Genomic DNA, 24,282 nt, shown 5'->3' on the forward strand with positions numbered 1-24,282 from the left:
GACGGGGCACCTTCCTTTAAAAAAAAAATTTATTATCGTTAGCAGCACAAATGGGACCTGGGACTAGTCCGCTCCTCGACTGGAGTGTGACATTCCAGCGCTGTGCAATGTTCCATCTTCCTTCCAACCTCGGGCTTATCCTGGAGGAGGCTCTGGCCAGCCCTGGCTGGGCTAAGATGGAGTGGGATGACCTTTAGGTCAGTAGGAAGGTCTAGGTAGGTCATGAAGCCTTGGCTTTTCGGCGTTGGGTTCCCCAAAGAAGGATGGAGATGAATAATGTGGTGGATCCCAAAATCCCAAAGAACGTAAGCAGCGAGAACGAGCCCTGTGAATAAAAGATTTTTAAAAAAAACCTCATACACCTCATATAGTGTTACTCCAAGGGCTACATCCTAACACCCAGTTTTTTCCTATTATAACTATCCCTTCATCCAGGGCAATTCCTTCAGTTTCTTTTACTAGGTGATTTGCATCAACTCCTGGTCTTATGGCTCTTCTTTCTGAGAGGTTTTTGCTCTATGCATTTCTCTCATCCCTAATAAGAAGAATTAATTCCTCACCTGGCGCATACACTTGTAGCCATGGAAGCCATCAGCACAAACACATTGCAAAAGACCTGGACCATCAGGCACACAAGATCCATTCTCAGGACATATTTCTAGGAGTCAGAGAGAAACAGAGAACATCACTGGATCTCATATTTCTCAAATATCTGCTTCAAATTAGATTCTTTCAATTATTTCCATGTCAAAGGGGAAGAAAGAATATAGATAATCAGAACATAATAATATAAATATATTTTAAGATCCTTTCTTTCCAAGGGGTTACAGCTTCAGAAACCTGAACAAAAAGGCACATGAGCAATTTTACTATCTTTCTGATCTAATGGGGAGAATCCAAAGGAGGAAAGGCAGTTCCCCAAAAGGGTGGAGAGGAAACAGCATACCTGTGTCCCCAGTGCTATTGCAAAGGTTCCTTTGTCCTTCACAGGTTTGATTGTTTGGGTAAAATGTGACAGTATTCCAGGCATTAATACCTCCAGGACAGTTGACATCCTCTGGTAGTATCCTGAACACAGCATAAGCAGTCTTAATATGCAACCTACGTTGCTGAGCTCACAGCACTGCCCCTCTTTGATTCTCTCCCCGACCCCATACCCTTACTCACAGAGTCTGGAGCTGGATAAAGCCGTGGAAGGTGTTGGCCAAGTCATCCTTGAGGGGGTTTGCGTGAAGGTCTCTGAAAAGCACACACTATTAGCACTGTGCTTTAGAAAAACACTCTATTAACCCATCTTCCTGGACTGGTATTCCAGTTTTCATTCTGAGCTGTCCAAGTTTAGGTATCAGTATTCAAACATTTTTTGAGGAGTACATCCTCAACAACTTTCCCATCAACCCTTTGTCATAGTCACTTTTTGGTAAGGAGGATAACTAACCACTTACATGATGATAGCAGTATGTGCTTGAGGAAAGTTTGGACCAAGGTGCTTCAGAGAACAGTTCTGGAGATCCAACCTGAGGAAATAAGGTAATCAGTGTAACTACATGTCTCTATCCATTAGAGGCTAACACATCCCTTTTTCTGCTAAATATTAGTTGAACACAGAAGTGTTCAGGGCTACAAACTAGGTGCTGTAGATGTTTTAATGCTGCACTGTCCAATTTAGTTACCACTAACTAGCTACGCGTAGCTACTGAAATTTATTTAAATTTAAAAAAATTCAGTCCCTCATTTGCACTAGCCATATTTCAGTTAACCATTAACATGTGGGTAACAGCTACTGTATTGAATGGTATAGATATAGAATATTTCCATCATGGCAGAAAATTCTTTGTATCTATGCATATGTTGGAAGAAATTAGTTTCTTGTCTAGATTAGTGAATCTCATATTATGATATGACCTCAGATCCACAAAGGACCTTCAAATGGAAAAAAAATCCAAATCACATAATCGAAAGTTTTTTCCAAGTGTATTTTCTACCACAGATTGGATGTAAAATGCTGGATATTAAGGAGCATGACACTTTATTTTCTTAAGTATCTATTGCTGTCTGTTTCTCTATTCTACAAATATTTATGGAGCACCTACTAACTGCACAAATTTGGAATATAAAAATAAAACCCTCAGTATCTTAGCTTTCTTTCTTTCTTTCTTTCTTTCTTTCTTTCTTTCTTTCTTTCTTTCTTTCAGCTTTCAAATGGCTTATAATGTAGTAGGAGAACAAGAACCAAAAATAGGATCAATATAACCTTTAAAAGCCTAATATGCTGAGTGTCCAACCATTGTTGGACTATCTGATCAGTCGCTATGATGCCCACCGACCATCAGGGGGCAGACACTCTGACCGGTAGGTTAGCTTGCTACAGTCAGGCTGATCCTGACCAGGCTAGACCAGCAGGACACGTCCTAGAGCCCTTCCTCTAGAGCCCTCCCCCAACAGATGGCGCACAGGTGGGGTCCCTTGGCCTGGCCTGTAGGGGTCGGGTGGAAACCGGCAGTCTGACATCCTCTGAGGGGTTCCAGATTGCAAGAGGGCGCAGTCCAGGCCAAGGAACCCCGAGGAACCCCACCGATGCACAAATAGTGCACCGGGCCTCTAGTATGAAATAAATCACAGGGCGGTATAGAAATAAAATTGATTAGTACAGACATTAAGGATTAGTGGGAGTAAAAAAATATATTACTGTGGTATTTAGTAGTAAGGAGAATTCACAAAAGATGCTGGAATTAAAGAATGGAGCCCAGTTGGTATGGCTCAGTGGCTGAGCATGACTGGTGAACCAGGTCACTGTTGGAATCCCATCCCCAGTAGGGAGCATGCAAGAGGTAGGCGATAGCCGGTTCTCTCTCATTGATGTTTCCACCCTTCTCCCTTCCTCTCTCTCTAAAAGAAATAAAAATATTAAAAAACAAACAAACTGGCATGCAGTTTCAACCAGGATGAATCACAGGGTTGTTTACCCAGCCAAAAATGCTATAACAGGTTTAGAAGTCTGAGCATTATGGTTGCGATGCCTCCAAAATAGGCACAAATATTTATCCCAAAAGCCAGTCAGGCAAGCCTTGACGAATCTGGGTTTGGAACTCTTTCCCACTCTCCAGCGAAGTCTCTGCCTCACCCCAGGATGGTGCCATTCTGATTCAGGCAGCAGCGGGCGTGCAACATTAGCTCTGGCGTCTGCTTACAATAACGGGCCACTTCTGACCGATTTCCCACACTCCCTGGGCACTGGATGCAGATCTGCGGAAGAGAGAAAACTATTAGGACCCAGAAAACAACCACCACCACCACCAAGAAAGAACAAACAGGGATCAAAAGTTACATGCCAGTACACCTCTCCAGAATCCCTCCAACAGAGGGAAGCGTTCCACCTTAGCATCAGGGTTGACAGACACTATCTTCCCAGGCGCCGAATCAGCACACCAGGGCCTTCCAGCCCAGACCACACCCAGGGAAAGCCCTCGTCCTTGAAGATCACTATGGGAAATATTTATTATGTCCCCTCCAGTGACTTCTCAACCTGACAGCGGGCTTTGGCGGGGTGTGACAGGACTGCAGGTACGCACTCATCAAGCATTACAGACAGGACAGTCCTGCCACCGCACTGCACACGCGGCATCCGTGCGTGGAGAGCCTGCACAAGCGCCAAAGGGCTCATTAGTTATTCAGAGATCCAGGCGCGAGGAGGTCAAAGGTGAAAGGTCTGGGGCTGTCGGCAAGGCCAGGGCGCTGGGAAACCTGCGCAGAGTGAGTCACCGTGAGCGGGAGGTCATACTAGTCATCTAGGGCTGGGAAGGCCTCAAGGGCAAAACCGGGGCTGCGCGCCGGCTGGGGAGGGCCGAGGGCGGCGAGCGCGACACCCGCCGGCCCAGCGCCTCGGCCGCCGGCGACCTCTGACCCGCTGCTGTACCTCGGGGAGCGCCAGAGCCCTTCCCACGCGCAGAGCGAGGAGCAGGGCCGCGGCCAAGGGCAGCGGGATCGGAGCGCTGCCAGGACCGCGAAGGGACATTTTTCCGGCCCTTGTGTCCTTCTCAGCTCTCGCGAGACTTGCGCCGCGGCCCCGCCCCCGGGGGGCGGAGACTAGGGGTGCCGGCCGGTGGGCCGGGCTGGACTAGGGGCTGCTGCCCGCCGAGGTCAAGTTCCTTCTCCGTGCGCCCCGGTCCCCGTGAGGGGAACTGGCCTGCCCTCCCTCCCGCTCCCCCTCTCGGCCCCGAGCGCCTCGCGCCGGGACGCCGAGGTCGCGTCTCCGCCGGGTCTCTGGGCTACACCGCCGGCCCCCAGGCGACATGGCGGGACGGGCCGGGGCGGGTCCCGGCTCACACCCGGCGCGCGTGCCGCGAGCCAGTCCTTGGCGGGCGGCCAGGCCCAGGCGTGGAGACCTGGCAGGTGGGCAGGTCGGGGGCAGCCGGAAGGGTGTGGAGCACCGCGTCGGAGCGAGGAGGGCGGGACTAGAGTCGAGGGGGCGGGGTGGCCCGTGGCCCGTGGCCCGTGGCCGGTGCCCGGCGTGGGTCCCAGAAAAATCGCAGGTGCGGGCGACCAAGCGGTTGGTAGTCCGTGCCACCTCGCCCGTGGAGGGAAGGTGGAGAGCGGGAAGTCAGGAGGACAGGAGCGCGGAGGAGTGGAGGGCGAAGGGCGAACCCTGGCGGGAGGAGACGCGCGCGGACGCGTCGGGCGCCTTGTCCTCTTCACCTCCGTCCCGGGAACACGCGGAGGCAGGAGCCCTGGCACGGAGGTCGGGGCGGGAGCGATGCTCCCCTGCAGCCTCATCCCCCTTCCCTCCCCAGGAAAAGGGGGCGATGCCGATCTCGGGTAGAACGACGGGACCTCCCAGCGCCGCCTGAGCCACGAGGTAAGGAAAGGCGAGGTAAGGAAAGGCGAGCGCGGTCCTAGGGTGCCCGGGGCTCTGGCCAAAGGTGCGGGGTGGCGAGCTGAGGCTGAGAATGAAGGCCTTAGAAATTAAGGTGAGCGTGAGGTTAGTAAATGAAACATTAACATGTTAGTGAGGGCCCCTTAATGCCTTTCAGACCATCGGGAATTCTAGGCACAAGATTTTGAAGGAATCTTTTGGGGACGCTTGGTTCGCTGTGGCCCCGTATCCTTTTCAGGAGTCCCAGCAATCCGATGTAGCTTGTGACTGAGTGAGGGTAGGTAGGTGTAGGGTGGTGGAAAAGACTATCTTCCTTGTCTTAGGCGTTTTTGTTTTATTTTAACACATTGATTTCAGAGAGAAAGGGAGAAGGAGAGAGAGATAGAAACATCAATAGTGAGAGAGAATCATTGATCGGCTGCCTCCTGCACCCCCCCTCCCCCCCCCACACACACACTGGGGATCGACCCCCACAGCCCAGGCTTGTGCCCTTGGCCAGAATCGAACCTGGGACCCTTCAGTCCGCAGGCTGACGCTTTATCCACTGAGCCAAGCTGGCTAGGGCGTCTTAGGTGTTTTAAAACAGGTCCCACCGCCAGCTATCTGTGCCCTGTGTATTGCAATGGTAATGATGCAACTCAGTTCTTACTTTTGGCTCACAGTCTTTCAGAGATACAAGACCATCGGGTTTGGATCAGTGTAGAATTGTTAGCCACTGTCCTGTTCTTAGAATCGTGTCTGATGAAGACTTTTTTACTGGGTCAAGTTTTTTTCTGTCTTGTCTAGATAGCCGTCTAGGAGTGTTCCCCACACTTAACCAGGAAGCCCTGTCAGTTTACTCCTGCTGTCTCCAGGTCTGCATGCCTGTGTTCTAGTTTACACTAGAATCTTCCTTTCTCCAGCTACCTGCCTATCCGTATCATGAACGCTTTACCACTACACGTTCTATTCACACACAGCACCACCTCTTACTTTCCAGCAGTTCCAGTCACCTCTATCACAGCAGTAAAAGATTTGCTGGGAGTGAGAAAACTCGTGATGTTGCAATCTTCAAAGACCTGGGGCATCTTTAGGTTAAACCTCCGTGGCCTACTGGGAACATTGTTCAGAATACTGACATTTGTAACTTGTGATCCAAGAGTTGCTAGCTTTGATTTCCTCTCTTCATTGGCCCCAGGAGTTTCAGAGTTCAGGTTTCATTTGTGTGAGGCCATATCATTCCAGCAGGCAACATCTGCCCAAGAACACAGTGTGGGAGAGCCAGGAGACAGCCAGGCTCTCTCCTACTGGGCAAGAACAGAAGACATCGCTTATAATGATCTGTCTGTTTTTTCAAAATATATTTTTGTTGGTTTCAGAGAGGAAGGGAGAAAGAGATAGAAACATCAATGATGAGAGAGAATCATTGATTGGCTGCCTCCTGCATGTGCCCCACTGGGGACCGAGCCCGCAGCCTAGGCGTGTGCTGTGACCAGGAATCGAACCGTGACCTCCTGGTTCATAAGTCAGTGCTCAACCACTGAGCCATGCCGGTCAGGCACGATCTGTGTCTAGACTAGTTGAAGTCTAAACTTTGTTCCACAAATGACTGACTACAATGAACATTCTGTTTCTGTCCTAGTTAGTAAGGACTGGGCCACTGGTGAAATTTTAGTAATTAGGTTGTGTGTGCCATGAGATGAAAAAGGTTGAAAAGGTCGGAAGGTTTCTAAAGACCATATGGTATTAATGGAGAGTGGATGGGTGGGGAAAACAGTAGTCCTGGGATCTAATTTAGCCTGTGGCGACAATCAGCTCTGTAGTTTGAAAAGATCACTGAGTTATCTCTGCCTGGTGTCTTTGTAAAGGAGGGTGTTATGAGGGTGTTATCTTAGTGATCTCTTAAGATCCCTTTAAGTTTTTAAGTACTATGATCCTGTCCTTGTTCTAAGGACAATGGTCTGTTCTTTGAGGATTAGCATCTCTTGTGCTGGAGTCAGAAAGGTAACTTTCCCACCTTTCAGCCCCTCCTTTCCAGTTCCCTTTAAGACACGGTGCCAAGTAAGACTTAGAGTGAAAGCCTAATCCATCTAGGAATGTTGTTGCCAGTGAGCTCCCTGCTTCCCGTTCTGGAGCTGGAGTTTGGGGGTCCTAGGGAAATAGGGCCATTTGGATCGCAGTGATTGGTTCCCTGAAGGGGCCAGAACAAACAGCTGCTGAGTTCCTCTTTGCCTTCCAATTCCTGATCTCAGCAATAGCCGCTTATATAGAGCCAGACCTTCAGTCTGCCTCGCTCCAGACACACAGCTTCTCCAGGCAGCTCTGCCTCAGACCGGGATTGCTTCTCTGGGTAAGTTGTCTGCCCCAGCAGGATAAGACCACTCTCCCTGGCTGTTCCCCTGGCCCCAGCTCCTTGGCTGGTTTGCTTCTCCCCAAAGTATCCTATGATCCTGACTCTGAACTGCTGGTCCCAGCAGGTTGCCCTCTCACTGTTTTTTCAAGAAGCTATAACTTTATTAATGATAGAAACAGGACAAATTTCAAACCAAGCTGCAGTTACTTTTTTGAAACTCAAAAAAGTCCTCATTTTTATTTTTTAAAGAGTGTTTATTTATTTTTATATGTATTTTTACTAGAGGCCCAATGCACGAAATTCATGCAAGAGTAGGCCTTCCTTCCCCCAGCTGCCGGCACCGGCTTCCCTCTGGCACCCGGGACCCTGGCTTTGCTCAGGCTGCCAGCAGGCCCCCAGGACCCGGGCTTCTCTCCAGCCCGGCCTTCGCCCAGAATGATGTCCGGTCTAATTAGCATGTTACCCTTTTATTATTATAGACTGATTTCAGAGAGGAAGGGAGAAGAAGAAAGAGCGAGAAACATCAGTGGTGAGAGAGAATCATTGATTGGCTGCCTCCTGCATGCCCCACACTGGGGATGGAGCCTATAACCCGGGCATGTGCTTTGACCAGGAATCAAACCGTGAGCTCCTGGTTCATAGGTCGACTTTCAACCACAGCCACGCTGGGTCAGGCAGTCTTGTTTTAATTTTATGTCCTTAACTGCCACATCTGTTTCATCAGCCTCTTCCTCTTCACTTTTGTACAGTTGGAGTGGTTTTTTTGGTTACCTTTTATTTTTTTTAAATAAATCTTTATGGTTCAGATTATTACAGTTGTTCCTCTTTTTCCCCCTCATAGCTCCCCTCCACCCAGTTCCCACCCCACCCTCTGCCCTTACCCCTCCCCACTGTCCTCATCCATAGGTGTACGATTTTTGTCCAGTCTCTTCCCACACCCCCACACCCCTCTCCCCCCGAGAATTGTCAGTCCACTCCCTTTCTATGCCCCTGATTCTATTATATTCACCAGTTCACTCTGTTCATCAGATTTTTTATTCGCTTGATTTTTAGATTCACTTGTTGATAGATGTGTATTTGTTGTTCATAATTTTTTTATTTTATTTTTTTTGGTCTTTTTTTAATTAAATCTTTATTGTTCAGATTATTACATTTGTTCCTCTTTTTTCCCCCCATAACTCCCCTCCTCCCAGCTCCCGCCCCACCCTCCACCCTCACTCCCCACCCACTGTCCTCATCCATAGGTGCACGATTTTGTCCAGTCTCTTCCCGCATCTCCCACACCCCTTCCCCCCCCCCCCCCCCCCCGCCGAAGAATAGTCAGTCCATTCCCTTTCTATGTCCCTGATTCTATTATGATCACCAGATTATTTATTCACTTGATTCTTAGATTCACTTGTTGATAGATGCATGTTTGTTGTTCATAATTTGTATCTTTACCTTTTTCTTCTTCTTCCTCTTCTTAAAGGATACCTTTCAGCATTTCATATAATACTGGTTTGGTGGTGATGAACTCCTTTAGCTTTTCCTTATCTGTGAAGCTCTTTATCTGACCTTCAATTCTGAATGATAGCTTTGCTGGATAAAGTAATCTTGGTTGTAGGTTCTTGGTATTCATCACTTTGAATATTTCTTGCCATTCCCTTCTGGCCTGCAAAGTTTCTGTTGAGAAATCAGCTGACAGTCGTACGGGTATTCCCTTGTAGGTAACTGAGTTTCTTTCTCTTGCTGCTTTTAAGATTCTCTCTTTGTCTTTTGCTCTTGGCATTTTAATTATGATGTGTCTTGGTGTGGTCCACTTTGGATTCCTTTTGTTTGGGGTTCGCTGCACTTCCTGGACCTGTAAGTCTATTTCTTTCACCAGGTAGGGGAAGTTTTCTGTCATTATTTCTTCAAATAGGTTTTCTTTCTTTCTTTTTTTTAAAAATATATTTTATTGATTTTTCACAGAGAGGAAGGGAGAGGGATACAGAGCTAGAAACATCAATGAGAGAGAAACATCGATCAGCTGCCTCCTGCACATGCCGGGGATGTGCCCGCAACCAAGGCACATGCCCTTGACCAGAATCGAACCCGTGACCCTTCAGTCCGCAGGCCGACGCTCCATCCACTGAGCCAAACCGGTGCTGGCAAAATAGGTTTTCAATATCTTGCTCTCTCTCTTCTTCTGGCACCCCTATAATTTGGATGTTGGTGAACTTGAAGTTGTCCCAGAGGCTCCTTAAACTATCTTGATATTTTTGGATTCTTTTTTCTTTTTGCTTTTCTGGTTGAGTATTTTTTGCTTCTTCGTATTTCAAATCTTTGACTTGATTCTTGGGATCCTCTTGTCTGCTGTTGGATCTCTGTATATTATTCTTTATTTCAGTCAGTGTATGCTTAATTTCTAGTTGGTCCTTTTTCGTATCCTCGAGGGTCTCACTAAATTTATCGGTGGTTTCTAGAAAAATCTTGAAAAACCTTATAACTGTGGTTTTGAACTCTATATCCAGTAGTTTGCTTTCCTCCATTTCTGTCATTTATGATCTGTTTCTTTGTCTCCGCATTTTGGCTGCTTCCCTGTGTTGATAGAGTGGCTTTGTGTGCTAGGTGTCCTATAGGGCCCAGTGGCTCAGCCTCCCCAATTACCTGAGGTGGACACTCTTGGTGCACCCCTTTGTGGGCTGTGTGCACAGTCTTGTTGTAGTTAAGCCTTGATTGTTGTTGGTGTCACTGGGAGGAATTGACCTCCAGGCCAATTGTCTGTGAGAATCAGCTGTGTCTATAGTGGGAGAACTTCTGTGCTGAAGGCAACTTTCTGGGGCAAGACTTGCTTCAGTGGGGCATTGGTGCTCACTGAGTCTGCCCCCTGAGTGTGTCCCTTATGGATCTGAGGAGTTGTAATCTGGATGGTCCCAATCTGACCACTGGGTATTCGGGCCCTTGGATCTCTAAGGAGGTGCTAATTTAGCCTCTGCCTGAGGCTACCCAGCAGGAGCTACGGAGAGATCTGCAGATTCCTCTTCCTTGTTTGGGGTTTGGAGGTGCCCAGATGAGGTCCAGCTGTGAAGCAATGCAAGTTGCTGTGGGGCCTTGAGCCTTCTTTTGGATGTTCTGGGTCTCTCTGACCCAGCTGCAGTTTGTTAGGTAATTTTAGATCTCAAAGGGCCAGCCCATTCATATGCAAAAGCCTCTACTCGCAGCTTGGGTGGGGTGGAGTCTCAGGGAATTAACAGGGTGGAGCAAACAGCTATGGCTGATCCTCAGTCCCACCCTAAGAGGCCCCGTGTCTCAGTGTCCCGGTAATCACTGCAAGCACCTCTGAGAAAAAGCCGCCCTCGAGTTCTGCCCGATGCCAGACAGTCCAGTTTCTCCCCATATGAGTCTGTGTCCCCAGAGACTCGTGGAACTGGAGTTCAGAGCCTTCGGGAGCTTGTGACTCCCAATTGAAAAAGACAACCGTGTCCTCAGTTGCCAGCCCTTTCCACGTGCATCTCCGTACCTCAGCATTTTACTTCTGCACCTCCTCTGAGTCTCAGTGTGCTTTTCTCTTTCCTTCTAGTTGTAGAATTTCCACTCAGCCAGCCTTCCTGTGGTCCTGGATGATGTCTGTTTTGTCTTTTAGTTGTATTTTTGAAGTGGTTGTGCAAGGCAGCAATTTCAGGTGTTTACCTATGCCGCCATCTTGGTTTCTCTCTCTTAAGTACCTTTTTCTGGAGTCTGTGTTTTATTTAATGTTTGAGACAGCTTCACCTTTTTTTGAATTTCTCAGCAGCTGCTAGCTGTACTTGTTAAGATAAATCCTGATCTTGGCTTCCCCAAAAACTATGTAGATATCTGAAGCTGGGCTCTTGTAGACATCTGGTTTTATAACGACAAAGAGGATAGTCTTAGATTTCCAGGTAGAGACCCCAGGAACCCCTGTAACCTGTTGAAGACCCGGTTTGGACTTAGCTTTCCGTGCCTTTTCATTGGTTTCAGCTGCTGCTGCCAGCTGGGCTTGTGCTCTGTGTGGGATCTGTTCCTCGGGCTCTGCCACTGATTCATCGGTCAGCTTCTGTTCCAGAGCCTCTCAGCCGGGGCTGTGGCCGCTCCTGCTGTGCAGTAGGGATGCTTTCTGTGGCTTCACCTGCATTTAGTGCAGGGAACCCCTCTCACTTTAGAATCCCACTTCTCTTCCATGATCTGCTATTGATGGTGGTGTTGCAGGTAGAGTAGCTGAGAGATAAGTGGCAGGGCTAGTAGTGTTGGGGAGAATGGAGTGGTTGACCTGGAATGGAGTTTGGGCTGCCATGGAGGTGATCTCATTGGGAATCAGTGCTGAGAAGAGGTGCTTATTAGCATGATGAAACTGGGAATCATGGGAAGAGGGAGTTGAGGTCAGGGGGAATGGAGGAAACCATGCTGTTACTAGTCTCCATTTCTTCTTCCCCACTGGGCTATGGCGCCAGGTTGGGCTCTGCTGGCTTAGTATATTGTAGTGACTGGGTCTGCGCCTACAAGTGGGGGGCAGAAACATGGGCTAGAGTTGAGTTTTCTTTTGTTATGGGGTGGAGACCTAAGAAGGTTCTTATATTTCACAGCTGTGTGTGCTCAAAAAGGTGCTGGCCAAGTAGTTATCTCCTGGTGTTACTGGGGAGAGGAGGAGACCTCAACTCTTGAAGGAAACATTTCAATCAAGAGACAAAGTGTTGCCCTAACTGGTTTGGCTCAGTGGATGGAGCGTTGGCCTGTGGACTCAAGGATCCTGGGTTCGATTCCGGTCAAGGGCATGTACCTTGGTTGCGGGCACAACCCCAGTAGGGGGTGTGTAGGAGGCAGCTGCTCGATGTTTCTCTCTCATCGGTATTTCTAACTCTCTATTTCTCTCCCTTCCTCTCTGTAAAAAAAATCAGTAAAGTATATATATATATATATATTTTTTTTTTTTTTTTAAAGGGAGAGACAAAGTGTAGAAAAGCAAGCAAGAATTTATTGACTGCAGTAAAAACATACTTAGGGCAGTGAAACAAGGAAGGGCATAGAAGAAGCAATAGGAGAGCCTGGCTGGGCTGCTTTGGCTCACTGGGAAGTCTGAGAAAAGGGGAAAGAAGGCCTTGGAGACAGGTTGGGGGGCGTAACCCAGGACCAGTTGCTGCTGCCCGTTGCTCCCCTGGTTGCAAGTCTCATGGGGTCCCTTAGAGGCTAGAGGATACATGCCTGTGGGGGAAGAGAAGGGAAAGGAATGGCACAGGCATGCTCCCTGGAGGGAGAGCGCCCTGGGACCTTCTGTCTCAGTTTCCCTGCTCCACTTGTCCTGGAAGTGTCCTAGCTTCTTGCTAGTCTATAACATTGGCTGCCTCACTCTGCTGCTTCCTCCCTATTTTTGTCATACGAAGACCTCCAGACCTTCAAAGTCTGCCACCGAAGTGGCTGGTCCAAGTTTGGTGGGTGTGGGACTCACAGGCCTGGGAGTGGGGGGCCGCGAAGGCCTGACTAGCAGCTGATTCCTTTGCAGGCCGCCCTGGACAGTGTCACTTGGTGGAGAAGGAAGACTGAAACCTGCTTGAGAGCCAGGTGGTAGCCACTTGCTTGCCACTGCCCAGCCAAGTGGCAGCCCAGACCCCAGGAGCAGCAAGTGGCTGCAGGTCACAGATAGAACATGAGAGTGGGGGTGACCACCTTCACTCCTCTCTCCCCCACCTCAAACGCAAGCACGGTAAAATCCACCGCCTTCTCCCCTGTGGACTATGTGGTCTTCACCCTGCTGCTGGTTCTCTCCCTTGCCATTGGGCTCTACCATGCCTGTCGTGGCTGGGGCCGGCATACCATTGGTCAGCTGCAGATGGCGGACCGCAAAATGGGCTGCCTTCCCGTGGCGCTGTCCCTGCTGGCCACCTTCCAGTCAGCAGTGGCCATCCTGGGTGTGCCGTCCGAGATCTACCGATTTGGGACCCAGTATTGGTTCCTGGGCTGCTCCTATTTCCTGGGGCTGCTGATCCCTGCACACATCTTTATCCCTGTCTTCTACCGTCTGCATCTCACCAGTGCCTATGAGGTAAGCAGAGAGGAAGGGAGGGGCACATTGAACCCTCAGGTTCTTGGGGAAGGAGAGGAGGAACAGGGCACAGATGAGGGATCTGGAGCCCCAGATTACCTCTGCCTAGTGAGAGTGACAGCACCATATCGTGTGTTCATAGGTTCTTTCCAAGTGAGGTCAGATTGGGGGAGGAGGGTGCTGTATGAGCGGGGCCAAGAGTGGATCTGAATTGGATATTCCCTTGTGTTTCTGGACCTCTTGAGGGAAATTGTGGGGGGTGGAGTAGGGACGAATACCTTTTTCTTATTTTTTTATACTACCTAGTACCTGGAGCTCCGATTCAATAAGACTGTGCGGGTTTGTGGGACCATTACCTTCATCTTTCAGATGGTAAGTAGAATGAGGCTAGCAATGAGCCCAAGGCATGGGAGGGGTTCCTGAACTCAGGCATGCTGAGGCAGTTGGAGCCTCCCTACTCTCAAACTGGCACGTTTATAATTCCTGCTCGGGGTCAGGGTTACTGAAGCCCCAGAGGCACCCTGCTTTCCATCCCTTCAAGTTCCAGCACGGACAGCAGGGTGGCAGCAAGCCAAACTTTGGCAGAAGGAAGAGGGTAGTGAGCCTAGGGGAGAGGAGGCCGTGGGATATTGGAGCTGAGGTCCATTTGTCCTCCTCTGCCCACCCTCATCTCCTCTTCCCCTCACGTTCTTCTTTTCCTACCCAACAGGTGATCTACATGGGGGTTGTGCTCTATGCACCGTCACTGGCGCTCAATGCAGGTGAGGAGTCCTAGCCCCTGGCTCCCGGGCTGGGAGAGCTCCTGAGGGAGGGGCAGGTGACCAGATGCTTCCTGCCTTACCGGGCTTCTCTGGCGTCCCCTCCTGGCAGTCCTCTTCCAGAGACAGAAATGTGACTTTTATCTCTTTACAGTGACTGGCTTTGATATTTGGCTCTCAGTGCTGACCCTAGGCATTGTCTGTACTGTCTACACTGCTCTGGTAAGTGCAATAAGCCTTAGGGGAGGGAGGATGGGAAGAAAAGGAGAAGGGATGGATGAGATAAGAAGGTAGGAGATGAGATAAGAACTTAGTTGAGCCTGCAGGACCGGAAGAGTCCCAGATTCAATTCCCGTCAAGGGCATGCACCTTGGTTGCAGGCTCCTCCCAGCCCAGGCCCTAGTCATAGCTCATTCAGGAGGCAACTAATTGATGTGTTTCTCTCACATCGATGTTTCTCTGTCTTTCCCTCTCTCTTCCACTCTCCCTAAAAATCAGTGGAAAAATATCCTCGAGTGAGGATTAACGCACACAAAAAATAATATAGTTGAGAAAGTGGAATGAAATGAGATATAGGAGATGGGATGGGATTATGGTGGGTGGGATGTAGTAGAGGGGATGGCATATGAAGGTAGGGGATGGGGTGGAAATGATGTCAGTGGGGTCTCAGTAATTATGCCCCTGGCAGCAGTCTAGTGCCCTTGCTGGTGGTAGGGTGTCCTCAGTGGTGGATGGTTTTGAAGACATTGTGTCAGGCATGCGCTTTTTCTTACAGGGTGGGCTGAAGGCAGTCATCTGGACAGATGTGTTCCAGACACTGGTCATGTTCCTAGGGCAGCTGGCGGTTATCATTGTGGGGTCGGCCAAGGTGGGCGGCTTGAAGCGTGTGTGGGATGTGGCTTCCCAGCATGGCCGTGTCTCTGGGATCGAGTAAGTACACCCCTCGTGCTTAGGGGTCTCTTGTGCCTAGGAGCTGGACCTATCCTAGAGTCTGAGCTCAGGGTTGTGAGCAGAGGGCAAGCTGTGGAAGCCTTAGGTGTGGCACCGAGACAGGTGGGAAGCCGGCACTGCAGAGGTGGGGGCTGATCACGGGTGCGGCTGGTGGTTAAGGAGGGTCAGGTTGTATTTAGGCCTAGGCTGGAGAACTGAGCCCTCCCTCCAACTTGCTACCATCCCTTGAGTCCATCCAGTGCTTGCCTTCAGCAGCTCCTTAGCCCTCACAGTGGTGTCTGTGCTCCCCTCTGAGCCCCGCCGAAGGAGAGTGAGGAGGGCCGGGTCTCTCTGGGACTATGGCACAGTGACCAGGTGGCATTTATTGCAGGCTAGATCCGGACCCTTTTGTGCGGCACACTTTCTGGACCTTGGCCTTCGGGGGTGTCTTCATGATGCTCTCCTTGTATGGGGTGAACCAGGCGCAGGTGCAGCGCTACCTCAGCTCCCGCACGGAGAAGGCTGCTATACTGTGAGTGGGCAGGCAGGAGGGCGGGAGCAAGGGCTGGAGGGAGAGAGGGCCCTAGGTCCATGGAGGCAGGCTGGGTGGGGACAGGATGTCAGAGCTCACAGCCCCCCATTGGGGTCAGGACGTGAGTCTGCTTTTTGGGGCTCAGGGACATGCTTGAGGGTATCTGTTAAGCCCCTCTCTCCCCTGGCCTCTTGCAGCTCCTGCTATGCGGTCTTCCCTTGCCAGCAGCTGGTCCTCTGCATGAGCTGCCTCATTGGCCTGGTCATGTTCACCTACTACAAGGAGTATCCCATGAGCACCCAGCAGTCTGAGGCAGCGCCCGACCAGGTGAGGAGGCCTTCCTGGCCTGGCCGCCTTCTGTGCCAGGAAGGGTCAACTGGGCCCTGAAGAGGAGGGTCCGGGCGGCTGCAGAAAGGACTCCCACCCTGGGCAGCAAGTGGATTTGCGTTCTTTTCCACTCGGGGATTCTGTCCATTTGGTGAGGACCCAGCATCACTGATCACATGGCTGACCCTGCTGCGTGGCTCACCAGGGGCACATGTATATGCCTTGCTGGGAGCTGCCACCACCTTGTCTCACGTAACCCTCCCAACAGCCTCCCTTCAGAGAGAAAAGAGGCTCAACAAGGTGGCCAGTGAGTTGGGGTGCGAACTGCTTCCTCTTTCCAGAGTCCATTTTCTCTTTTTTTACTGTGGGGTCACCCTCAGTGCCGGGCCCTTTTCCTGATGATCCAGACCGGCTGGGGCACGTCCAGGGGCTTCCTGTGCGTCTTGCTCTGGGGAAGGGCTCCCCTCAGGAGAGCTGTGCCCTTGTGTTCTGCCCGCAGTTCGTGCTGTACTTTGTGATGGATCTCCTGAGGGACCTGCCCGGCCTGCCTGGGCTCTTCGTCGCCTGCCTCTTCAGCGGCTCCCTCAGGTACCTGGCCCTCCCCTCGGCTCGGCGCGGCTGGCCCTGCTTCGTGCAGAGTGAGGCCCAGGGCGACCCCTCGTTGTCCGTCCACCTGGGTGACGAGGGCGGCCCCTCCGTGTGGGACGGAGCACGTACTCTCTGGAGTCTTCGTTTATTTGTAATAGCAGTTGATCTACAGAATAAAACCTGTACCCCACGCTTTGAAGGTCACGTGTCCTCACCCCCGCCCCCCCCCCCCCCCACCACCACCACTTCCTTATCCCCGGGCCTCTTCCTGGGCTGCCACCTGGGAGGAAGGTTTCTTGGCTGCACCATCCTCTACCTCCAGGGCGCTGTCCCTCAATAGCCTCCCTTGTGGTTTGCTTCTCTCAGAGCACCTTGTCTTTCTCTTCCTCCTTTCAGCACCATATCCTCTGCTTTTAACTCACTGGCAACTGTTACGATGGAAGACCTGGTTCGACCCTGGTTCCCTCGGTTCTCAGAAGCCCGGGCCACCATGCTTTCCAGAATCCTTGGTGAGATGATGCTTCCTCCTCTCAGTTGCGTCTTTCTTGGGTTCGCCCTAAGCACTGTCACCGTCTGCTTTAAAGCCCCACCTTTAGCCGGGGCTCAGCATTTGCTGCTTGCCGAGTGAAGCACCCACCTCGTGCCCAGCTGAGGGCACTGCCCGGGGTCTCTGAGTCAGACATGTGTGAGGACAGGGCGGGAGGGACCTGGAGTCGGGGCATGGAGTCTGTGCCCTGTTTCCGACGACACAGGTAGTGATTTGTGTGGGGAAGGAGCTTTGCTCTACTTCCCTCCCCTTTTTAGCGTGCTGACTCACCTCTTGTTTCCTCCCTTCTCTTCCCAGCCTGTAGTTATGGGCTGCTCTGCCTGGGAATGGCCTATATCTCCTCCCAGATGGGACCAGTGCTGCAGGTAATGACTGTGGGGGGAAGAAAGCAATTTGGGGGGAGAGAAGGAGCAGATTGAAACTGGAAATTGAGGAGGTAGCTATTGTGAAGGGAATGACTGGGGCAGGCATCAGACTGCTTTATGGGCTGCCTTTAGCTAGAAAGAGATTCAAGTAGCCGAAAGCCCCAGGGTCATTCCTGGGACGTTGGCTCTGAGGCTTCTCAGGATCCACTTCCGAGCAGAGCCCCGAGCACTTTCCCTTTCCCATTCCTGACGTCTGGGATCCTGCACGGGTGGGCTCCCGGTGGGAGAGCTGGGGCTCTGAGCCTGTGTTCTTTTCCCAACCCTGCTCCACAGGCAGCCATCAGCATCTTTGGCATGGTGGGGGGGCCGCTGCTCGGACTCTTCTGCCTCGGGATGTTCTTCCCCTGCGCCAACCCTCCTGTGAGTGACCCCTCTGCTCCCTGTCCATGCCGGGGCGGGCCCAGGAGACGGCTCGGCAGGGGCGTCACCATGAGTGTGGGAACTGGTGTGGAGGTTGGCAGGGCTGGCATTGTGACGAGAGTGTGCCGTCTTTGGCAGGGCGCCGTTGTGGGCCTGTTGGCTGGACTCATCATGGCCTTCTGGATCGGCATTGGGAGCATCGTGACCAGAATGGGCTCTGGCACAGCACCCTTGCCCTTGAATGGGTCCCACTTTTCCCTGCCCAGCAATCTGTCCACCATCGCCATGACCACGCCGATGCCCTCGACCACCCTCTCCAGGTGAGTTGGGCCTCACTGTCTTTCTCCTTGGGGAGTCTTAGGGAGAATAGCGCATTTTTGAGGGGTTTCCCAGGGGCCCTGATAAGGAATGGGCCACCAGAAACCTCAGGGAAATGTTGGATCCCAGGATCCTAGGTCCCTGCAGGTGAGCGGAGCCAGGTGACCAAGGAATACCCTATCCCCGAATTGTCCTCCCCTCTGTCTCCTCAGGCCCACAGGACTGCAGCGGCTCTACTCCCTGTCATACCTGTGGTACAGCGCTCACAACTCCACCACAGTCATTGTGGTGGGCCTGCTTGTCAGTCTCCTCACTGGTGAGAGGGTGTGGGAGGCATCACCCAGGAGCGGGATGGACAGGGAGGGCACTCAGGGAATCCGGACTTTGGGGGGAGAATTGCCCCTGCCTTCTGGGCTCCTGATATCTTTAACCATCAGGTTTCTTGGCTGAGCTCTAGCAGGTGGGCAGGGCTGGAGCTGGGAGCCCTGAGAACAGAGGGCTTTCTGGGTTGTACACTGGTTACCTGGTAAAACTCAAGCGCCTTGACCTTCAGGGGGAATGCGGGGCCGGACCCTGAACCCTCGGACCATTTACCCAGTGGTGCCAAGACTCCTCGCCCTCCTGCCTGGGTCCTGCCAGAAGCGACTTCGCTGCAAAAGCCACAGCCAGGTAGCGCCCTTATTGCCCACATTGCCCCCTCTCCAGACCACCGCCGGACCTTCGGGTTCCCTTCCATCCCTTTGCTTTCTCCCCAACCCAGCACCCCTTTTTCTGGTATTTGCCTCAGGAGAGCTCTGGCCTGGTGGACAGAGGGGTCTGAGCGGGGAGAGTGCTCCGCGTGCTGGCCTCTCCTCCTGCCCCCGCCCCCCCTCATGCTGCTCTCCCTTCCAGCTGGGCTCAGAGCAGGGTCTCCCTTTTCTGTTTGAGTCGCTTCCCCAGCCCTTTGTCTGCTACTTCCTGTTTCACTGGCTTTGCTCTGTGCCTGCAGGGCCTCTTTGGGGACACCACAGTGCTCCCCGAGAAGATGAGTAATGGGATGCTGAAGGGCATCAGAGACAAGGAGGCCGCGGCAGAGCCTGTGAAAGGCCCCCTCCACCCAGGCAGCAGCCCCACCTTCATCGTCCAGGAGACCTCACTGTGATCTGGACTCGGGCCCAGCCTGAGTCTACCCTGTAGAACAGGGATGCACTACTCGATGTGTACTGCAGGGGGCTGGATGGCCAGATGACCGGGCCCACACCAAAGGACTCTGTAATCCTAGGGGTCTGTGCTAGGAGCTGTCAGGCCTTGGAGGTGTGAGGGTGGGACAGGGTGTTGCCAGAAAAGAAGATAGAAGGGAATCCTCTGGGGAAAGGATAAAGTTCCTTTGAAGTGGGTGGAGCCCGCAGTGCAGGTTGCAACTGCCATGGGCCTGTTCTGGCAAGGTCGACCCCCTCTGCCACACAGTGCTGTTACTTCCCATGCGCCCAGCGAAGCCACAGGGCCGCTGCGCCTGCTTTCAGGTTATCGGTGACACACAGGCCCCTCTGTTCTTATCTGTCTACCTCCGTTCTTGAGAGGGAGGTTTTGGTGTTCCCGGGAGGCCTCTCAGAACAGACAGGTACATTAATCTCCTTTGTGTAGAATAGGGGAAGCGTTCCGCCCACTGCCTCCAGCCCCACATCCAGTGGGCACTTGGGAGTGGCGCAGATTTAATCTAAGAAACCAGGGCATGACCAGCTCCACTGTGGAGTGTCCATCTTGACTCCTGAGCCACACCTCCCTAGTATCATTTGGTTATTCACGCTCCTGTTTCCTTTTGGAGTTTCCTTCCCTCATATCTTTGTTCCTAGGGAATAAAATTTGTCATTGCATCTAGAATCTGGGCTCCTGTTCTTTCTGCAGCTGCTCTTGTCCACTCCAGCCCCTTCCCAGGAGAGGAAAAGAGCTTTCATTTCCCACGCACAGGTCTTCTAAGGAGAAACGGGAAACTCCGTCTCCATGAGATTTCAAGTCATGTATGTCCCTGGCGTGTCTGCAGGTGGCAGCATTGTGCTCATGCTCATCAGGGTGGGAGACATCCTCTCCTTGCTGCTTCTCATCCCTACGGCGCAGTCTGTCCCTTGTCCAGCCCCAGGGCCGAGAAGCAGCAATGGAGACCGTGTGCATCTCTCTCCCTGCTGCTCTGACCTTCACTTTGGGGGCTAGAGAAAGAATGCCGCTATTTGGCTTTAGAAATAGAACATTCAAAATGGACTTTTACGGTCCGAAGAATACTGCTGATTCCCACGCCTGGTCTCTGCCCTTGCTTGGCCCTGTCCAGCTGCCCAGAAACAAGTCTGCACAAGCTCTCGGCCCCTCAAGAGAGACTTGGTCCCAGGCGGATCTGTGGACAGTCCCAGAAAAGCCAGGTCGGCTCTCCGGAGGTGCCTTCCTCGTGGCAGGCCCTCCACCTGGGGGCCGAGGGGACATTGCTCCTGGCCAACCCCCACCCCAGAGCTGCCTGCCAGTGTTCTGGGCCAAACTGGACTCATTTGTTCACTCTTCAGTACATTTATCCACATGCTGTAAACCGGCTCACGGACCTGCAGTCGAATCTTACATTGCTCAGCAGGAGTGATAGATTTCAACTCTGGCAAAAAATGACAAAGGAAAAATAAAAGGCACAGATAGAAATAAAAAGGATGCATAGCTCCAGCCGGTTTGGCTCGTAGAGCATCGGCCCCTGGACTGAAGGGTCCTGGATTCCATTCTGGTCAAGGGCAGGGCTTGACCCCCAGCCCTGGTCAAGGCACGTGCAGGAGGCAACCAATCGATGTGTCTCTCACTTTGATGTTTCTGTCTCTCTCCCTCCTTTCCACTCCTTTAAAACCAATGGGAAAATATTCTCAGGTGAGGATTAACAAAACCAAAAGTGACAGCACAGATGCCACTGATGCTAATGATGTCTCAGGATCACCACCCTCAACTTCTGAGCTAAAGGTTGCCATTCTCACACCCACAATTGTGAAATTGCATCCATCTGTTCATAAAGTTGGCCTGCCTGGCTAGCACTTCAGATCTCTGAAGCTGTCAGTAACAGAGGACCTAGAGGACTGTTAATAAATGAAAACTATTCCATCCCAGGAAGCAAGAATCACTGTATCGCATCCATTCATCCCCCCACCAACAATCTGCGGAAGAGTTTCTATGATTCTTTCGTGACAAGTTGAGAAAAACCCATGCAGTACTACTAGGCCAGTGATGTTATAATAAAATAATTTTACCTGGGTAGGATAAGGTTCTTCAGCTAAGACTGGGTCTATTATAACCTGCCGAGATTCAAAATACATTCAGCTGAATCATTTAGGAATCTTCCAGCAGCATAAACAGAACACCCACCTAAAGAGGCTCAAACAGGACATTCAAACAAGGAGCCCCCATATTTGTGATGGACGTGAACCATGAAACGTATGACTTCCTCAATATTGTCAGCAATGCCTCTTGTACCAACTGCCTGGCTCCCCTGGCCAAGGTCACCCATGACAACTTGGGCATGATTAAGTTTCATGGCCATACCCCATGCCATCTCTGCCACCAGAAGACATGATGGCCCCTCAGAAGCCATGTCATGGTGGCTGAGGGGCTGCCCAGGACATCATTCTTGCTTCTGGTACGGGCAGTGCTGTGGGCAAGGTCACCCTTGAGCTGAATGGAAGCACACGGGCATAGCCTTCTGTGTCCCCAGCCACAATGTGTTGGTCATGGATTTGAACTGTCATCTGGAGAAAACTGTCAGATACGATAACTTCGAGGTGGAAAGGCAGCATCAAAGTGCTCCCTAAAGGGCATCTTGGGCTACACAGGACCAGCTTGTCTCCTGCAACTTCAACCCACTCTTCAATCTTCGATGCTGGGGCTGGCATTGCCCTCCATGACCACTTTGTCAAGCTCATTTCCTGGGATGACAATGCGTTTGTCTATAGCAATAGGTGGTGGACCTTATGGTTCAAATCACCTCCAAGAAGAGCCCTTGGGCCACCAGCCCCAATGAAAGGACAGGAAGGGAGGGGCCCCCAGCTGCTGGGGAGTCGTCACACCAACTTGACCCCTGACACCCTGAGAATCCTATCCTCAACACAGTTTCTAATCCCAGAACCTCTGAGGAAAGGGAGGGGCTTAGGGAGTCCTAGTTTATATACCAATAAAGTTCACTGTATCCGCTCCCTTCAAAAGAAAGTCTTGATTTACCTGGCCCAGAAGATCATCTATATATATACACTGTATCTATATATATATAAAAGGCTAAGCGACCAGCCAGTAGGTCTGATGTGCACTGACCACCGGGGGCGGGGGGCGGGCAGACTCTCAATGCAGGAGCTGCTGAGCCACAGCACTTTGCAGAGTGCCCTCTTGCACTCCGGGACCCCTTGGACTGCCGGTTTCGGCTTGATCCCCACAGGTCAGGCCGAGGGAGCTCACCTGCCAGAGGGACCCTGCTCACTCCACAGATGCCCGTAGAGCCCCGGCGCTGCCCCAGGCACAGTGGCCAGGGAGGGACCGTGGGAGGTTGACTCCAGGGCGTGTCTGGCCCTTCTGGCCCAGTCCCACCCCACCAGCCACCTTTTAATTAATTTCCTTTCAATGTGCATGAATCCATGCACTGGGCCTCTAGTAGTTTTATAAAATTATAAAACCTAAAATTTTAGGGCCAGCTGGCAAAGATAAACAGTGGCAGATTTGTTAAAAAATGAGATGTGTGTATGCAGGGCATGTGACAACCTGCAATCTACATTTGTGTGGCCCAAGCTTCCAAAGCCACCACTTGGCACCACTTTAGCTCTGCTGTGGCATCTAAAGGGGGGAACACAAGCCCCACTGCTGCCTGGGACCCTGCAGTTTTCTCGGTGTGGAAGACTTGAGCATTACTGTCTTGTCAAAGACCACTTGGGATTGAAGGTTAAGATGCCGTAGGAAAAATTAGAACAGTAATGATTCCTATGGGAGTCAGTGCCAGTTCCTCACTATTTTTGTGCCTTTCTATGAAGGGATGATTATGATGTAAGTGATGAAAAGGCATTTCTGGGTCCTGATTATAAGTGTGACTACTGGGATGCTGCTCACAGACATACAAAGGCCCTCGTCTCCTTTGCCAAGTCACCAGCTCACCACTATAAGTGGGCAGCCCAGTTCCCACAGCGCTGTGTAAAACCACTGGTTTGACGGATTCCCAGGAACTCTGGCCCACACCCCAGGCAGCTGCTGGAAATTCTGGCTGCTAGACCTGAAACCACGTGACAACTCTCTTAAGTGTGTCCACTCTGGGAGACAAAAATCCACTGGCTTGCATGGAGATACTTACAGTGATCATGCCTGGTAAACATCTACGCTTTCTGAGGTTGGCCAGAGAGATAAAATATATATGAAAATAACACCCATTAGCTAAACTGTAATGTTTTAGACTTGATTAAAGAAGAGCTTGTGTAAGTACACTGAATATGTATTTATCTGTTTCCTCCCAAATCCTCACAGTCATAACCGTAAAGAAATAAAAAGACCATAAACCCATAGGGTTAAAGAGAAGGGAAAAGTGATGATGGTGTCAAGAGATGTCAACACAGTTTTGGAAAATGAAAGCAGATGAGGAGCCAAAACGAATATGCAGAATGTCGAGGCTTAAACCTAAGGGAGCTTGTGGGAGGGGTGCTTCCGGCAGAGAGGGAGTGAAAGGTGCAGCAATACAGAAAAAGTCCAGTGTCCTAGCAGAACACAGCAAAGGGGCAGGAACTGAAGACACGGTGTATCTCTGACAAGCATCCATCGGTTCTTCATCCCTATACTTTTGCTTTTTCCAGGAATTTATATAAATGGGATCATCCTATATAATAAAGAGGTAATATGCAAATTAGCCCTCACACCCTCACAAGATGGCTGCCTATAACCAGGCCAGCAGGGGGGTTAGTGGGGGACGACCAAACAACTGAACAGCAGGCTGCGTGGGGCGACCAGGCTGACAGGGGGCACAGTTGGGGGCAACCAGGCCAGGAGGGGGGGGGGGCAGTTGGGGGCGACCAGGCCAACAGGTGGGGAAGTTAGGGGCAATCAGGCCGGCATGCAGAGACAGTAAGGGGCGATCAGGCTGGCGGCGGGGTGGGGGAGGGGGGTGGGGGGGGTCAGTTAGGGGCAACCAGGCAGGCAGGCAGGCAGGTGAGCGATTAGGAGCCAGCAGTCCAGGATTGTGAAAGGGATGTCTGACTGCCAGTTTAGGCCCGATCCCTGAGATTGGGCCTAAATCGGCAGTCGGACATCCCCCGAAGG

General features: G+C 51.5%; 2 protein-coding genes across 9 annotated transcripts; one reads left to right on the top strand and one right to left on the bottom strand.

Moving 5' to 3' along the window:
* Positions 1 to 11: 11 nt before the first annotated feature.
* Positions 12 to 4,072, bottom strand: ATRAID (all-trans retinoic acid induced differentiation factor). Of its 2 annotated transcripts, none has more exons than XM_059660327.1 (7): positions 3,917 to 4,072; positions 3,125 to 3,246; positions 1,446 to 1,517; positions 1,168 to 1,239; positions 947 to 1,068; positions 561 to 658; positions 12 to 325 (listed from the first exon to the last, which is right to left on the bottom strand). In XM_059660327.1, exons 1-7 carry the CDS (start codon positions 4,013 to 4,015, stop codon positions 221 to 223), a joined length of 690 nt encoding a protein of 229 aa, XP_059516310.1. In that variant the 5' UTR covers positions 4,016 to 4,072; the 3' UTR covers positions 12 to 220. The 2 variants fall into 2 exon arrangements, with proteins under 2 accessions (XP_059516310.1, XP_059516311.1); XM_059660328.1 differs by lacking the exon at positions 3,917 to 4,072 and adding an exon at positions 3,378 to 3,829.
* A 46-nt stretch (positions 4,073 to 4,118) lies between these two features.
* Positions 4,119 to 19,866, top strand: SLC5A6 (solute carrier family 5 member 6). Of its 7 annotated transcripts, none has more exons than XM_059660323.1 (18): positions 4,119 to 4,392; positions 4,791 to 4,855; positions 7,105 to 7,202; positions 12,682 to 13,221; positions 13,528 to 13,593; positions 13,931 to 13,982; positions 14,134 to 14,201; positions 14,755 to 14,909; positions 15,301 to 15,441; positions 15,639 to 15,768; positions 16,268 to 16,356; positions 16,753 to 16,865; positions 17,201 to 17,268; positions 17,602 to 17,688; positions 17,827 to 18,008; positions 18,219 to 18,322; positions 18,560 to 18,675; positions 18,995 to 19,866. In XM_059660323.1, the coding sequence occupies exons 4-18, from the start codon at positions 12,826 to 12,828 to the stop codon at positions 19,145 to 19,147; spliced, it is 1,920 nt and encodes a 639-aa protein (XP_059516306.1). In that variant the 5' UTR covers positions 4,119 to 4,392; positions 4,791 to 4,855; positions 7,105 to 7,202; positions 12,682 to 12,825; the 3' UTR covers positions 19,148 to 19,866. The 7 variants fall into 7 exon arrangements, with proteins under 7 accessions (XP_059516306.1, XP_059516302.1, XP_059516307.1 ...); XM_059660324.1 differs by lacking the exon at positions 4,119 to 4,392 and adding an exon at positions 4,412 to 4,532; XM_059660319.1 differs by lacking the exon at positions 7,105 to 7,202.
* The last annotated feature ends 4,416 nt before the right edge of the window (positions 19,867 to 24,282 follow it).

The sequence above is a fragment of the Myotis daubentonii genome, chromosome 12 (genome assembly GCF_963259705.1).
Source record: "Myotis daubentonii chromosome 12, mMyoDau2.1, whole genome shotgun sequence".
Classification (NCBI taxonomy): Eukaryota; Metazoa; Chordata; class Mammalia; order Chiroptera; family Vespertilionidae; genus Myotis; species Myotis daubentonii.